This window comes from Rhamphochromis sp. 'chilingali', assembly GCF_963969265.1.
Source record: "Rhamphochromis sp. 'chilingali' genome assembly, chromosome: 8".
NCBI lineage: Eukaryota > Metazoa > Chordata > Actinopteri > Cichliformes > Cichlidae > Rhamphochromis > Rhamphochromis sp. 'chilingali'.
In genome coordinates this window covers 39,045,638-39,062,859 of record NC_137935.1, presented here as the reverse complement: position 1 = coordinate 39,062,859, position 17,222 = coordinate 39,045,638, and the positions used below count along the sequence as shown (strand labels likewise).

Here is a 17,222-nt window from a genome sequence, read left to right as displayed (position 1 = left end):
TCTTAGTTTACTCTGTCCAACAATGATTTTCCAGAACTGTGCTGCTTTTTTTTTAGCCAAGTCCAATCTAGCCTTTCTATTCTTGAGGATTATGAGTGGCTAACAGCCTGAACCCTGAGTATTTACTTTCACGCAGTCTTCTCTTTATGGTAGACTTGAATATCGATACGCTGACCTCCTGGACAGTGTTGTAACTGGCTGCTGTGAAGAGATGGAAATGATTCTGCGATCATACACTGCTATTATGTTCCGTGGACTTCCAGGTGTTTTTGCATTGCTGAGTTCACCAGTACTTTCTTTCTTTCTCAGGATGTACCAAACTGAAGATTTTGCCACTTCTAATATTGTGCCACTTTCTCGGATGTTTGTTTTCTATTTTCGCAGCATAAGGATGGCTTGTTTCACCTGCATGGAGCGCTCCTTTGACCACATGTTTTCTGTCCACAGTAACATTTTCCAAATGCAAGCACCACACCTCAGATCAACTCCAGGCCTTTTGTCTGCTTAATTGATAATGACATAACGAAGGAATTGCCCACACCTGCCTGTGAAATACGGTTGTATAAGGACTGAATGGCCCGTAGCAATGGGCCAGGCACCCCATACTCCCAGAGCACCCCCCACAGGACCCCCCCGAGCGACACGGTCGAATGCCTTCTCCAAGTCCACAAAACACATGTAGACTGGTTGGGCAAACTCCCATGCACCCTCAAGTATCCTCGAGAGGATAGAGCTGTGTTCTGCGACCAGGACGAAAACCGCATTGTTCCTCCTGTATCCGAGGTTCGACTAACGGACGAACTCTCCTCTCCAGCACCCTGGCATAGACTTTCCCAGGGAGGCTGAGGAGTGTGATTCCCCGTTGCAAGAGCTTGGTTTGCATAGCCGGCAATAAGTCGGACTTGTTCCTGGTGGGTGATGGGCTCCGCCAGGGCTGCCCTTTGTCACCGATTCTGTTCATAATTTTTATGGACAGAATTTCTAGGCGTAGCCAAGAGGTGGAAGGCTTTCACTTTGGTGGTCTCAGGATCACATCTCTGCTTTTCGCAGATGATGTGGTTCTGTTGGCTTCATCGGGTGATGGCCTCCAGCTCGCCTTGGAACGGTTCGCAGCCGAGTGTAAAGCAGTGGGAATGAGAATCAGCACCTTCAAATCTGAAGCCATGGTCCTCAGCTGGAAAAGGCTGGAGTGCCCACTCCGGGTCAGAGATGAGACCCTGCCCCAAGTGGAGGAGTTTAAGTATCTCGGGGTCTTGTTCACGAGTGATGGGAGAAGGGAGCGACAGACGGATTGGTGCAGCGGCTGCAGTAATGCAGACCCTGTACCGGTCTGTTGTGATGAAGAGAGAGCTGAGTGTAAAAGCGAAGCTCTCAATTTACCGATCTACGTCCCTACCCTCACCTATGGTCACGAGCTGTGGGTAGTGATCGCAAATACAAGCGGTGGAAATGAGTTTCCTCCGAAGGGTGGCTGGCCTCTCCCCTAGAGATAGGGTGAGAGGTTCAGCCATTCGGGAGGGGCTCAGAGCAGAGCCACTGCTCCTCCACATCGAAAGGAGTCAGTGAGGTGGTTCAGAAGAAGATGGATGGATGGACATTCTGTTTGCTAAAATCCTCTGTGGTGACGTATTTCCTGTTTTCTAATCAGATGCTGGATAAACTGAGAGACCGATGGACCAAAACTGGTCTCTGGGACAAGCTAGAGCAACAGAAAACGGTGATCACAGAGCCCCGTGGTGGTGGAGGCAAGGGAGACTTTGATGAGCTGCTTCACACGTACTACAGTGCCATCAAATACTGTGAAGAAAAAGGTGAGACTGATACACATTGTTATGCTGACTCTGGAACAGCTGCTGTTTACTAGTGATTCAATGTGCATAATCCACAGCTGAATAATCCAGAATTCAGCAGGTTATTGTTATTGTCACAAAGTTTGTGTGCCTCTGTTAGAAGCAATCTTAATAAGAAACTGGTCAATGACCAATGACACACTCTTTGGAAAGGGGCTTCTCAATGGCTGTGATTTAATATTATTCTTATACGAGGATCTATAAGCTCATTAAGGTTATCTTAATGACCTTGTAGTACCATATCATCCCATTAGAGCACTTCGCTCTCACACTGCAGGCCTACTTGTTGTTCCTAGAGTATTTAAAAGTCGAATGGGAGGCATAGGGGGTCATATGATTGTTGGGGATTTCTCTGCTTTCTTTGTTACATCTGTGTTTAGAGGCTAAAAAAGTAAATGACAGAAATTGTTTTACTATCCAAAAACTTGGATAATGAATCCTTCAAATGGATGCTAGATCTGCCCAGCATCCATTTCAATGAGTCGTACCACTCGAACATAGTTGCGCACCACATACACGCCTTCTCCCACGTCATGTTCACGGCTCATGGCGTGTGTTTGTTTGATACAGATGGTGCACTGCTGATTGCTGTGTGTAGGGGTAAAGTGAGCGAAGGGCTTGATTTTACGGACGACAACGCCAGGGCAGTAGTCGCCGTTGGAATTCCCTTCCCCAACATTAAAGACCTCCAGGCAAGTAGAATCCCAACAACAAGCTGTGGGGCGTGTGCTTCAGGGCTGCAGGAACTCAGGCTATAAAAATGTTGTAAGATTTTAATGTTATAAAATCCAAAATGTGAATCATTTTTACATAATTAGGCAAAACATGAAGTGTGATGTGATAGAAATCATTTTTTTAAAAAGTGTTAGACATGTAACAGTATATGTAACATCTGCAGCTCTCCACCTGTTTATCACTGACACAGCGTCATCCACCTTTAACAGTGCCTGTGCAAAACCTGTAAAGCAGTTGTTTGTAAAGAAAGGGTGGCTTTGGCAGCACAGTGTAGGTTGGGCCTGTTTAGTTTGTAAGCATCTCCTTCTTTGCTCTTCAGTTTTTTCTCTTTGCCTCTGGTATTGAACACTTTGAACACGATAACTCACAGACATGAACGTGCACGCTCACACAAACACACACCAAATAAGAGCATCCCTTTTAGGTGATCCATGAAAAAGAATCCCAAAGCGATGTTGCCGTGTCTGGCCTGTCCTTAGCAGATAAAGTTGACCTTTAAGTTTGAGTCCCTTCCTCCCCTCCTGCCTCCCACTTTCCTCCCCTTGACTCCTTCTGATCCTGCTGTCAGAGCACAATGAAGCTTTCACTAACCTTTTCTGTCAGGGTAGAAAGATGTGTGGCTGATTGAGGCTTCCTCGGTCCTTTCACCTTTGCTTTTCACCTCAGCTGTCAGTTTCACCTCTGTCAGCTCTCAGGGCATGTCTTCAATTTTGCTGATTTTTCTTTATTTGTTTGATTTTTGGGGGGTGTTCTTGGTTTTAGCGTTGAAGAAGTGGGTCCAAGAGCTGTCCAAGCTCCCAGTTCACAGTTTTGTGCCAGTGTTAGTGTGAGAGGAGGTTTGGCTCTTTTGTACAGTTTTGCTGTGGTTTGGTTTTTGGTTGTACTGAATTATATGGTGTTATTTATTCATTCGGCTGACAAATTTATGGAATAAATACAATAAAAGCCGACTCACAGTATGTTGAAAGCGATGTTTCAGACAGGAAACAGGAACATAACACCGGGGGGAGGATTGAGGAAGCTAAAGCTAGTTAAGGGGGACGTGGAGCTGACCAAGCATGAAGATGCTGCATTTCTAATGACACACTGTGCATCAACAGCCTTTGTTTATTTGCAACATGCGCAGAGCTCCACAGACAGATCGCTGCTGCGTGACCAGGTGGCCTGCTGACACTCCTGCTTCTCACCGTGACTGTCCTTCATTTTTGCCTCCTTAGTTACACAACAAGAACACAGTTGTTAGCGTAGTTTTCCCCAGTGTCAGAACTGTAGTCACGTTAGACCCATCTATATCACTTATGTTTATACCAGCATTGCTAGCTTCCATTGTAGCAGAAGGAGCTAGTTCATTTTTATTAGTCTCAGCTTTATACAGCAATGTGACACAATGCATTTGGATGCAGTCTGACAGAAGTCATAAAAATGTCATTTATATTTGAAAAGACTGGCTGTCAAACGTTCTGTTTACTGTGGACTGAATGTGTTGGAATCCATAACGGTCTGCTTGTTTTCATCATCACTTTGAAACCTGACTTTCACATTGTCTTTCCATCTTTTTTGTACTGCACTCTAGTCGTGTTTCCGTCCTCTTCTTATCTTCTCTTTCAGCCACAGAGGCAGCCCCCAGAGAAGCCCTGGGAGCTAGGGCTGGGCGATATGACCCAAAATTCATATCTCGATATTTTTTAGCTGGATGGCGATATAAGATATATATCTCGATATTTTTTTTTAAAGCCATAAAGTAAGAACAAAAAGAGAGTTCTTAGTCAAAGCTGTGTCCCAGATGTCACACAGGCACTTTTATTAACATAGAGCAGATGTACATAAAATTTACTCAAAAATAAATTATGAGCATTTATTAAATAATAATGCTCCATAAATAAAAGAAAACAATGTTTTTTTGTGCATAACAAAAAGCTCACAATTGTGCAGTCAAAATGTAAACTAATAGACGCTGAGCACTATAACAAAGACAGATTTCACAGCTGCTCTGTTCCCAACTTGTACTGCGTGACTGACAGCCTCGAGTTTGAAATCCGCTTCGCAACCACGTCTCTTACAGGTGCCATTTATGGTCCTTATACACAGTAAGGTAATATTACGTTGAAGCACAGTACGTATCACTCCGCGAGGCTCAGCCGTAATGCTCCGACAATCCATCAAGCGGTGCAGCTCCGTAGCTTACCAAAGTCGTACTAAAACATTTTTTGACAGATTGCTGAGCGCCGTGTTCCACATAAAATCGGTTCGCGGCCATCAAGCACAACCAGAATTCATACATAAGGCGCGCTGTCAACTTTTGAGAAAATGAAAGGATTTTAGTCCGTGCAGCACCTCTGGGCTGCATGGCGTTAGCGTGGTTAGCTCGTTAGCGTGGTTAGCTAGCTAACACGTTGACGCCGTCCAGCCCCACGCACGGGGCGATGCGCAGTAACTCGTTAACGGAGATTTGCCGTGTCCATCTTGTCGCTTCCTGCAGGTGAAGCGATGGGGGACGAGGAGTTGTGTTCAGTGAAGGAGAGGCGAGGCCGAGTAACGTTGCGTAAAGACGAAAGTGGACGAAAGAGAGGCAAACCTGCGGCTCCACAAGTATAATTATAACGTAACATAGACTATATCGATATAAAGGATATTGTCACATCTTATATCTCGTATAAAAATATATCGATATTTTTTAAAAACTCGATATATCGCCCAGCTCTACTGGGAGCTCTAAAGGTCTCTGAGCTAACCCCATTACACTGTTGAGAGGAAGAGGACATTGACACTAATGACTCTGAGCCTATGTAGCTAGCTCCCATAACATGCTAAACTAGCACACAGACCTCTGTCAGACACATAACAGCTGCTTTAAGGGACAGAAAAGTTCAAACAAACAAAAGTTTTAATAATGTAGCCATTAACAGATCAGTCAATATTTGTAGATATGACAAAATAAAGTTTTCATGGGGTTCTGTGCAGAATGTATGAAGCACCTTGATTCTTTATTTTTCAGCCATTCGGTTGTAGATTTGCTGATGTGCTCGATATCACTGTCCAGTTTGTATGACCCTATTTTGCCCAAGCTTTCTCTATTAGGTCCAGTGGCTGCTAAACGAGCCCAAATCATTATCCCATTGCCACCGTGCTGACAGTTTGGTTTTTGTCAAACGTGGTGCTTTGCATCTGTCAAAAGGCCGTTGTTCCAGAAGTCACGAGGTTTGCAAACCTAAGCTGAGCTGCTACGTGCTGTCTCCTGACAGTTCTTAGTGCACTCTGGTAAACGTTTAAATTTTACATGCCAATTGAGGCCCGTAGAGTCTGAGATGTTGCTCTGAACATCAGGTGGACCTTATGATGAATTTGCTGGTACATCCACTCCTGGGAAGATTGTAGCATTGTGAGAACACACGGCTCTGTACTCCAGACCAGCACGCAGCCAAAGCTGTTACAGAACTTACCTGTAGTTGTACTAATGTTGTTTCTGAAACAGCTACAAAGAAGTGTGATCTTTGTCATGGTGCAGTTCTGCTCATTACACAGAGTGTGTGTCCTGAAGCCAGCCTCTTCTGTCCCCGGTCATAGCGACCCAATACACAGATGCACTGATAATTCTGACGTGTAGATGACGATCGAATAAGTGCCTCACGAGCTGATCATGTGACCTCTTCTTTCTCATATTAAAACGTTTTCTTTACTCACTGATTTTCCTGCCTTTAATTCCCAGGAGTAATGCTGCTTTCTCCCAGCAGTCTTAGTGTGTCTGGGTTTGTGCACACCTTTCATGTATTAGCACGCTATCACGTTTACTCCGCATGTCTCACAGTGACATTCCTTTAATGCATACAGGCTCACACACACATATGTGACATATCCTTACATAGTCACTTCCATGCACTAGTGCTAACCTGTGCATTCTCCTGAGAGCACAAATGGACCCAGACACATTAACGCATTCATTCTGCTGTTATACGACAGCACCCCATTGCTAGGATAAGAGGTGTAAGCCCTGTTCTCTCCATTTAAACTACTCCAGCGCTCTCGATGCCTGCGCGGCCTGCATTCCCAGACGGGCATAACCTGTAGACGCTGGAGCACGTAGCATTTTACTGGCCTGTTGTGTTATTGTGACAAAGATCAAAGGTTGAACTTGAAAAGTCCTCTGCAGAGAAAGCCTTGCCAAAGGTGGTATTACATTTATGTTGAGTTTTTCCAATGGCATGTTTTTACAGTGAACAGTCACGTCCTGCGTGAGTAAATCAAACAATAAGTAGGTTTAACAAGCAATAAAAAGACACTTACAACTGATAAGGCATCTCTCTCAGTTTAATGAAGAACACAGCCAACCTTTGTGGTTGCCCTTTATTAGAGACACGAGAGCATTTGCCTGTAAGCTTTTAAAACGAATGGATAACGGGGATTTTAGCAGAATGTTGGAGAGTTCATGGAACTCCTCAAGAATAGGTGCTGATGGATGCTCCAGGCACGCTCAAGCCACTGTACATGTGGCTTTGTCATCAGTAGCTGAAGTACTTCTACATAACACATGAGTATCCTTTGTTTAATCCTCGTTCTTCTTTTGTTAGTGCATTCTCGTGATATTATTCAGTAGTGTCTAAAACTCTGTTTATTCTCTCAGAGAAACAACACCAACCCACTGTCCGTGTTGTTAAAGCAGCTCTCAGACGTCTAATGCTAAAAACAAGCAACCGTGACCATGTGATCAAATGAGTCTAACCAGGGATTCATTAAAAGCTGTCCTGGTGGTGACTATGTTTTGTTTTTTTCACAAGAGCTATTTAAATATTGGTCCTAAATAATCCACACAGGTTGAAGATGATTTATCATCTACAGAAGGATGAACCATTTCAACATAAACGCTAAAGTTTACACTTTAAAAGATTTGCATGGTTGCACGTTACAGACGCATGTGTTTAAGGTTGAGACAGCTTTGTGTTTTAGCATGTTGTTGTTAGCTGAAGGTGTTATCGTAATGTATGCAGTTGCCCTTCTGTTACTGTTAACTCTGTTAGCACATTTAAAAAGAGCCTGGAAAAGTCCTGGGAGCGCGGCTGAAGTGTGATAGCTGCACCTACGCACAGCTGGTCCAGCTTTGACACACAGCATGCAGTCCTGGGGGTGGATAGATAGTCAGCCCCCCCGAAACCTCCAACCCTGCAGCAGCTCGGGGTCTGCTGTCTGCTTTGCATTTTGTGCAGCTCAGCGAACCCACACCCACCTGTCCGCACCCCACAATCATAGGATATTCTTCTAAATATGTTTTTTAGGGTAATATCACTGAGGAGCTGTCTCCAGGTCCAACATACTGTCACTTTCTTTTTTTTTCAATATGTCATCGTGATGTCATTAGCTAGAGTAGCTTCCTTTCACCCAATTTTTTTTACTAAATACATATCCGCACCTCAAAAACATGTTTCTTCAATTACATTGCAGCTCGCCAATTCCACCCTCACGCGTCTGCTACTCCTTGTAGGTGCCGTGCGTGTCCTTTAATCCAAGCAGCTTTGAGATCTGGTAATCAAAGGTGGTAATCGTGGCTAAATCAAGACTGACTTAAGACAAAGACCAAAATGAAATTTAAAGAGGACTCGAGACCTTTAGTTAATGCCTACACTAGAGTCGAGCTGATTTTTACCAAGAAAACTTGTGAAACAAAGACGACTTTGAAGCAGAAGTTCAGCTTCTACGTTCTTTTTGATGTGGTTTACCATTCACTGCCAACTTGAACTTAAGCGTCAGATCAGCAAGCTTCAACCTTACGCTCAGTCCCGCAGCCTGACTTTACTAGTATGGGCTCAAACTGGTCATAAATATTTTAGCGCGGTTAACTCGCACCGCGGTCCAGCCCCACGCACGGGGCGATCCTTGCTAACGGAGATTTGCCTCGTTGATGCGGTTATGGCTTTAATGCCATTTTAACGAGATTAACGCTGACAGCACTAAAATATTTTGTACTTGTAAATCAAATGTGTAGTTGTGAGTTTGTGAGTAGTTTGTAACCTTGTAAACCAAAATATCTGAAAATGTTATGTTTGTGCATCTTTAGATGAGAATTTGTTCGTGAGAATGTTTTTGTTAAGGTCTGCTTACAGACACGAAGCAAAGAACGACGTGTAAAACTCTGCACTCGCACACCGTGGCTGTGTGACTTTCAACTTACAAGTACAAATTTTGACCCAATTTTTCTTCCTTTCAGCTGATTGGCCAATGTCATGTCAGTCACAAATGTAACAATCCAATCAGAGAACAGATGGGTTTGGCTGTCAGTGATGCTATACTGAGCTTCAGGTCCTGGAAGGGGAAATGCCCTTTCACATGCCGGCGTTTTCCTTCATCAGCACAAGGAAAACATTCTGTGCGTGTCCGAGTTTGGTGAATTGTTGTTGCAGGTTTACGTGCTCACACAGGGACCTCCGGAGCCTTTTCAGCGGCTCTGTGGACCTCGGGGGGGGGGAAGCATTGTTGTGGAAATGACACACTCTTCACTAGTTGTGATAGTTACAAAGCTTTCTTCGTTATGAATGAGCCATACGTTTTTATTGAACGTTTGAAGATAATACAACACAAACTCTTGTAGAGGACATAAAGACAGAGAGATACATGCTTTGGAACGACAAGGATCAGGTGCATCTAGTACACGACAGAGCACAGCGGCCAGCGCAACAAGTTTTGGATCCTTAGCTCTTAGTCAGCAGTGAGTGCGTCTGTTGCGAAAGGGCCTTTATGCTGCACAGTGTGACTCGCAGCAGTGGTCCCGGGTCAGCCCTGACTGTGTGTTAAAGTAATAATGGTATTTCAACTTTATCCTTTCAACAGCTACCGAAGGTTAAGGGACCTAGCTTGTATGACCCCTATGGGATATTCCTATAGAGGTCCTCCAGCTTCAAACTGCGTTACCTGGAAATACAGTTTGAAGCTGGAGGACCTGAAGCTCAGTAAAGCACCCCACCGACAGCCAAACCCATCTGTTCTCTGATTGGATTGTTAAATTTGTGATTGACCAATCAGCTGAAAGCAAGAAAAATTCGTACTTGTAAGTTGAAACTCACACAGCATAAATGTATCTGTGAGCAGACCTTAACAAAAACAGTTTGTAACAAAGTCTCATCTGTGGATGCACAAACAACATTTTCTGATATTTTTGGTTACAAGGTTACAAAATCCAGCTCACAACTACGCATTTGAGTTACAAGTACAAAATATTTATGACCACAATTTGAGCCCATATACTAGTCATGGATATTTCCTTTGAGAGGAACAATTAAAGAATAAGTAGGTCTGTATGAAGCTCTAGTGTGAGCTGATCCATGAGCAGATTGGAGTGCGATAGCCTGATGTCCTAGTCTGATGTCCTGAGTGTGAGCACACACACACACACGGAGGCTGTCGGAGACGAGCCGCTCAGCTGTCAGCTCGGCCACATGTGGCAGATGAGGCGCTCAGCAATCTCAGTGACAGGCACAAGATGTCCCGGACTGCCAGGGGCGTGCACGCTGACACTGACGTGCATGCACACGCCCTGCGTAAAATGTAGCTCAAACGGATGCGAATCATGCCTAGTGGTCAAATATATGTTTTTAGGGATGAACAGGTTGCTGTAGAGGACAAGGCGAAGGCAAGCGAGCGATCTCTTGACATTTTAACTAATCCCTTCTAGCTTGTGGTTTCTTGCACATTTGTTAGATTTGCTAGCAGCCAGGATTGGCTTTTTCACATATGCAACCTGTCATGTCAGATTGGACGATGACATGGGACAGACCAGGGATGTGATGGCTGGAACACTGAAACGGACTGTGATTGGATTTAGATGACACCACCGGCTCGAGGCTACCGGCCTTTCTCGGGCTCTAGAAGTAGATTCTTTAACTGCTTTGGTGTCTCACATGTTGGCAAACCTCTCACCGTGAACCCGGCAGCGTTTTCGAGACTTCCTGCGATACGGCCACACGGACGTCCCTCCTACTGAAAACCTCTGTTATTGTTTTAAATCTCTTGATAAGCGTCGGCTTGCAGTCTTCAACCTATAAAAACCTTTTTATTGGTTTTAGTGTGTTCCAAGGTAGCAGCAGGTGTTGCACGCATGTTTGCATGCTTGTTGGGTGAGGTGTGATTAGTCACAAACCAAGTTTAGGGTGACATTTAGGATTTCCTGTGACTCTGCTTGTTTGTTTACGCACACAAGCCCGGGAAGGCCACAGTGGCATTGTGTGATTGGCGTGAGGGAACAGCCCGTACCTGTCATGGCCCCGTGTTTGGTGGCTCTGGGCAAACACACGGTACCTGTCAAAAGCAGTTAGAGCCCCGTTCAGCAGCCTGCCCTGCACGGCATCCCGTCAGACGCCAGCTGAACTTTTCACTTGTCAATTCTGAAAGGTTAGCGCTAAAATCAGCAGCGACAGATGCAAATGGATGGATGCTTTCCTGGCATTTCTGCGCAGGGATGCTTCATGTCGCCTCGACCACCTTGTCTGCCCCCTCCTACCTCCGCTCTACTCTGTCATGGCCTCTCGTTAGCCCCTCTGTTACCCTTTCAGAATACATCTGTCTGTGCAGACGGGCAATACCTCACCACTTCAGGCTTCAAGCTTACTCATATTTCGGGGGAAGGTTTACCCAGTTGATGTTCTCCTTCATAGTCTGTTTTAATTCAATTTGTTCTTAATTATTAACTGTGCATGAATCCTTGTTACCAAAGGTGTTGCCATACAGTTATATGTATGGCAGGGTATTATGTTTGGCTGTAGTCAAATCAGAAACCCTTTCGTGACCAAGCTGTGATTTATAACCCAGATATTTAGTTAGTTTTGTAAAGAAATGATCATTTCAGACATCCAGTAAAAACAAAAATCTAGACATTTTCAGTTTACAGCTCCTCCACACACATCGTAAACTCCCTGACTTTGTACTCTGGGTCTGAAGAAACCAGCCGTTTGTAGCTTGTTGTTTTTATTTGTTACCATTCTTTATATTTTTGGGTGTTTTAAAAACTGAATCAGTAAAATGAATATGGGGCAAAAAAAATCAAAACAAAGAGCAACAATAACCAAAATTTGATGCAAATTGCTGCCATCATGGGTCGTAGACCTCCAACTCCATACTTTGCTGGTTGCATCTCAGTCTTTCTCTGTTGAGCGTCCCGGGACACTCAACAGAGACACCTGCCGCACCACCGGCGACTGAAAGATGAGCCGTCTTCACTCGTTTTCAGTTTAGTTTGAGGAGCCCTCTGAGTTTTTACTCCAAATATTTTTATTGAGTTATTATGAATACAGTTTATGAAAAGAAAAGAAAAAAGGGAAACAAAAACTGGTTACATTGAATAGAAAAAAGCTTCTCATGTTAGAACATAAGTAAAGGAAAAGAAAACAAACAAACAAAAATTAACAAAACAACACAACTGCGATTAATACGAGCACACCCTTTCCTTATAAACCCCACAGAAGTTAGCTGCAGCACCACTGAGCTTCATTAACAAGCCCTCGACGGACCCGTATGGAGTCATTTTGATTCATTAACTCGAGCTGTGCTTTACTGACTTACCTCCCCGACTCTTTTGGTGAACTCTGCCGTTGAGCCCTGGGCTGGCCGGGAATTGAACCCGACACTCACTGCCTAAAGGCATGTGACTGTCGTGTTGCCCTGATGTTTTGCTTTCACCGCTTCTTGTTTTTCATTTTAGCCTCGATGAAATGTTTTTGTATTTTTTTATTCCTGTTGTTTGTAAATATTCTCCATCAACACAAGTGACTTACAGACATTTAAAAGTTGTTCTGTTTGTGTTTCAGGTGGAACTGAAGATGAAGTACAATGACCTGCACTCTAAGTCCAGAGGTCTTCTCCCAGGCAGTCGCTGGTATGAGATTCAGGCCTACAGAGCCCTGAACCAGGCCCTGGGGAGGTAAACCTCTGCAGCTGCTTCAGATTTAAAACTGAGCCTTTTGCACTTCTAAATGAAAACTCCACACTTGATTTTACAGGTGCATTCGCCACAGGAATGACTGGGGAGCTCTAATTCTGGTGGATGATCGGTACAGGAATAATCCTAATAAGTACATCACAGGTACTCTGCACTATTCAGCCGCCCACTTTTACCACTAGATGGCACTGGTTATCCACTGCAAGATGTTTGCTAGCACTTGTCTCTGTTGTGTGTCTGTAATCTCAGGTCTGTCTAAATGGGTCCGCCAGCTTGTCCAGCATCACAGCACCTTCAGCGACGCAATGCAGTCTTTGGTTGCATTCTCTCAGGTGCAGAAGAAGATGGATGGGGCTCCTGCTGACAGGCAGGCCATCAGCTCTACTGTCTCGTCTCCCAGCAGCCACCTAGCAGCCGCTGCAGAGGGACATAGTCTGCCTGAGGCTTCAGAACCTCAGATACCTATCTCATGTGTCAGACTACCTGAACCCCAGCAGCACTCAAGCCCCTCAGCCGACCTCGTTTGTTCCCATACACAGTTGAAAGCTGAACAGAAAGAAAAAGCAGGTGAGATTGATGGATCTGTTGAGAGACGAATTTTCGGGAAGATCAATATCTCTTTAAAGTCTTATTGAAGGACCTAAAAAATACAGCAGGTATAGATCTCGGATCATCAAAGCTGGGCTCTGTCCTCTCTGTTAAGGCCTGTCCAATAATGCTGCCTTGAATGGTACCGAGAGGTTTACATGAGCAGTAACGATGAAGTAACTGAGGGCCAAGTAGCAATGGAGGCACCCATAGTGTTTCCACCCTTTTCTTGTGCATATCATCCTCTTCTTTCTTCTTCTGCACTTGGGAAAATGTTTGATACAGTCCTGATTTTTCTTGATTTGTTTATTTTTGTCTGTGCCCAGATACTTTGCCACCAGTGACATGAAGATGTATTCCAGCTCAGGACTTATTTTTCATTAAAAATGTCAAAAACCTTCAAAGAATCACAAAAGTTATTATGTGGATTTTTAAAAGCGTTCTGCTAAATCAGTGGCAACGCTTTACGTTATCAGACCTGACTGTGGTGTGCTGCATTGTGTAAAAGCATACTAAATTTGACCAATAGGCTGTACAGCAGTAAGAACACGTGCCAATCAAATTCATGTTGCTTTAATGCGTCTCTTTTACCGGCACTTACGACGCCTTTAAAAAGATCAGTGAAGTAGCCGTGATGTCCGTGGACTCTCATGCATATGTAGAAAAAAACACGGAGAAGGGGCTTCGTTACCGTACAGGCAGCAGACGCGTACCGAACCGTGGCTATAGAGCTCCACTGAGACAGAGTGGGTTCGTTTCACAGTTCAGTCTTTCACATCTGTGTCCAACAATCTTGGGTGACCTGGTAGTCAGGTTGTTGCGTATCACACAGACTCCCTGATTTGAATTCCGGTTGGCTGAATGTCCTCACTTGTGTTTCAAATTGTGTAAATAAAGGTCAGAAAATAGAGACATTTCTACCGCTTTCAGACGTCTTTTTCCTTCAGCAGATGTGTGGAAGGAGGTAATGTTAGATTTGCACGGTGTGAGGCAAGTCCAACTTAATTTTTCATGAATCGTGACCTTTTATGCACAGACGCTTTTGAAAGACGGGGATCAAAAGGTGCGTATCGTTTTTGTCAAGGGTGTGCCGGAGCATGACATCACGCGGAGGAAATACGCCGAGGTGACGTGTTTGCACATCGCCTTGGCGACGCCCATTGTCTTTGGGGTCATGACGAGGTTGAGCTGTTAGTCTGTTTGAGTTCAGTGTGGTGGATAGAGTGGTAGAGGAGCAGTAGCCCCCCCCACCCGTCATAGTTGGGAGTGGACGTTGGGGGCGGGGGGCCATGGGATCAGTTGAGTGGCTTGCCTCATTACTGTAAGGTCTTTTGCATGCCTGAGTGGCGCTGGAGCGAGCTGATGAGCAGATGTTGGACTGTTGCTTTTAATTAAATCCTCTTAACCTTTGTTCGGGCTCTATTGAGCGTATGCTCACGTTTGCTATATCTTTCTTTATAAACTGACCTCCTAGCACACACTGCTGACAGTCTCAAAACCTTGTCAGTATAAACATGTGTTCTGTCAGTTTCGAGCTGCTTTAAGGAGAAAAAGTGTCCTTGTGAATGTTAAATTATGTCATTTTCTTTCCATGATGCAGACCAGTTGAAGAAGCAGCACCGTCCCTCAGAAGAGCCTCTCCCACTTCAAAAAAGAGCAGCGCTGCCTCTGTTCTCCATTTTCACCTCCAGCCCCACCAACCACACCTTCAGGAAGCCCATTTTTAAAAGAAGTGCACCGAGTAGTCCTGGCCAGGAAACGTCCAATTGTTGTGACGACAAAGAAAACCAGCAGATCGCCTCTGCATCACTGAAGACTAATGGTTCAGATGAAGCCAGAGGAGACCAAACCAGTCTGGCTCCAGAGCCCGCTCCAGTAACGGCCCCGCCCAGCTGTGAAAACGAACCACCTGCAGCAGGCAGTTCAGACGAAGACGAAAAGGACCAGACTGTGTTTTTTACTCCAGAACTTTTTGAGGGTGAAGGAGATGAAGGCGGTGCACAGGAGGAGACGAAGGCAGAGTCACTTCCAGAGTCGGTCCAAGGAGCAACGAGCACAGCCTCGGTGACCGAAGAGCTCCTCAGCTCTGAGCAGACCCACGTGCGAGGGCTCGCCTCGGCTCTGGATGGACAGAGTGCTGTTTCAGTCAGTGAGCAGAGCGCAGGACTGTCGCAGGGGAAGGAAGAAGTCAGAGGACAGAAGCAGTATGAGGAGGGAGAGGGTAGACAGAGAAGCAGCAGGCTGTCCAGGTCCAGACAGAACGTTTCCTCCACTCAAACAGGTCTAACTACTGCTCAGCAAGACGAGGCAGAAGGTCCTACACTACAATAAACATTCAAAATATGGAAACCAGATTCATGTTAAAATCAGCTGAGGTGCAATAGAAAGCCCTACATTCAGTTCATCATTTAGTCCTGTTTAATGATGTGTTTGTAGATTATGGGTGAGGAAGGGGAATGTTTTAGATGTCTGAGTGAACCAAAGACGGGCCTTTTTTCAGTCTCATTTACAACCATGTAATTATTTGTTGTGCAGTAAGTACAAATATTTGCATAAACTTTGTTAGTTCACAATAAAATTGTTCATCTCTATTCCTGTGGTGATTTTGTGACAATTTCTTTTAGTTTGATGTTTTTGTGTCTGTTTCAAACAGATATGAGTCTTACGCCGCTGGCAGCAGGTAGGTTGTGTGTTTATCATAGCTGAGTAAAGCTGGTTATTTGAAATAAAAACATAAACAGCTGTCAGTTTGTCACTAATTTGAACTTAAACTAATATTAATGTCAATAGTTGTCCTCTTCAACATGGCTGAGCAGCCATCAGTCCAGGCAGGCGAGTTAGAGTCATGTCAGCTCACGAGCGACGTAGAAACCAGTTTGATCTCAACTGGGCCAGATCAGCAAAACTAACAGCCACAAGGTTTCGCCTTTGCAGCGCCATGTTGGACCCCTGCTGGTGTCAGAACTGATAAGCCTTCATGGCGTGGATCCAGCAAGGCGCTGAAAACTGCTCTGAGATTTTACAAACATGCCGACTGCACAGCCTCGGCGTCTCTTGTTCCACGGTTCGTTCCTGCGGCGCTGCCATTTGAGTCCAGTGGACTTAATGTTATGTTGAGAAAACACTTTCAGATGATTTGAGCTTCGTAACGTGGCGCCTTATCCTGCTGAACGCAGCCACAAAAGCTGGTTACGCTGTAGTCGTAAAGGGATGGATGTGGTCTGCAAAAGCACTCAGATAAGCTGTGGTATTTAAACGATGCTCAATTTGTACTAACGGGCCCAAAGTGTATCCTCTACACCTTAAACCACAACCAACCTGACCCACTGACACAAGGCACAATGGATCCATGTTGTAAAGTCTGAGCCCACCATCGGATGATGCAGCAACACATCATTTGTAGCCTCAGACTCCAGGAGTAACAGCTGCTGTGTTCAGAGATGCTCTTCTGCATATTGTAGTTTTTTAAATCTTTGTGATTCAAGCAGATTCTCTACAGATAGAAATAGTTTTTAGACGTCTGCACATCTGTGTAGTGCTGGTATCACCACAGTAGTGACCAGAACACAATTTATTGAAAAAATGGAGTAATTAATAACTTCATCTACGGAAAACAATCTACTGGACTGAAGTGACAAGTCAGCATGGCCACCAGGCCCAGGGCTGCTCGACGTCCCTGCCAAAACATCCGAACCGCTCATCCAGATGAGGCTGGCATTGTCCCACTTTTCCGGCATCGCGAACTATTCAACAACAGCAAGTACAGCCGGTAACCTTCAGAAGGAAGTCGATAAAGAGTGAATTTGTTGTCCCATCCCTGCTGTGGTTCACTAGTTATTGACACGATCATTTCCATAGATTTGATTTCACTTCTGTGTGACTGACTCGCAGTTTGACGGTAACTCCTGCCGTCATCCTCCAGTTGTAGAGGAACAATTGGTATTTGTGGCTCGTGCGTGTGCATAGCAGACTGTGTGTAATCAGTGTAAAGGTCAGACTTGAGTGTTTGTGTCAAAAGAGGGCATGTCGTTTAATCAAACCAATGCTAAATACAGAATCATCAAACGGGCCGAGTTGAAAGGAGGCAGAACGATGACATTAAACGTGATTACGCTGATGTGATTCGTCTCATT

The 17,222-nt window shown here is 44.8% G+C and overlaps 1 protein-coding gene across 3 annotated transcripts in view; it reads left to right on the top strand.

Annotated features, from left to right (window-relative positions):
* The window catches only part of brip1 (BRCA1 interacting helicase 1), a 43,078-nt gene extending 27,398 nt beyond the window's left edge, over positions 1-15,680 (top strand). For all 3 annotated transcript variants that reach the window (XM_080889789.1, XM_080889790.1, XM_080889788.1), the window contains exons 15-20: positions 1,649-1,811; positions 2,421-2,542; positions 12,371-12,483; positions 12,563-12,645; positions 12,751-13,068; positions 14,690-15,680. In XM_080889789.1, the coding sequence (XP_080745915.1) occupies positions 1,649-1,811; positions 2,421-2,542; positions 12,371-12,483; positions 12,563-12,645; positions 12,751-13,068; positions 14,690-15,420 (1,530 nt within the window). In that variant the 3' untranslated portion in view covers positions 15,421-15,680. The remainder of the gene's footprint in view (positions 1-1,648; positions 1,812-2,420; positions 2,543-12,370; positions 12,484-12,562; positions 12,646-12,750; positions 13,069-14,689) is intronic.
* The last annotated feature ends 1,542 nt before the right edge of the window (positions 15,681-17,222 follow it).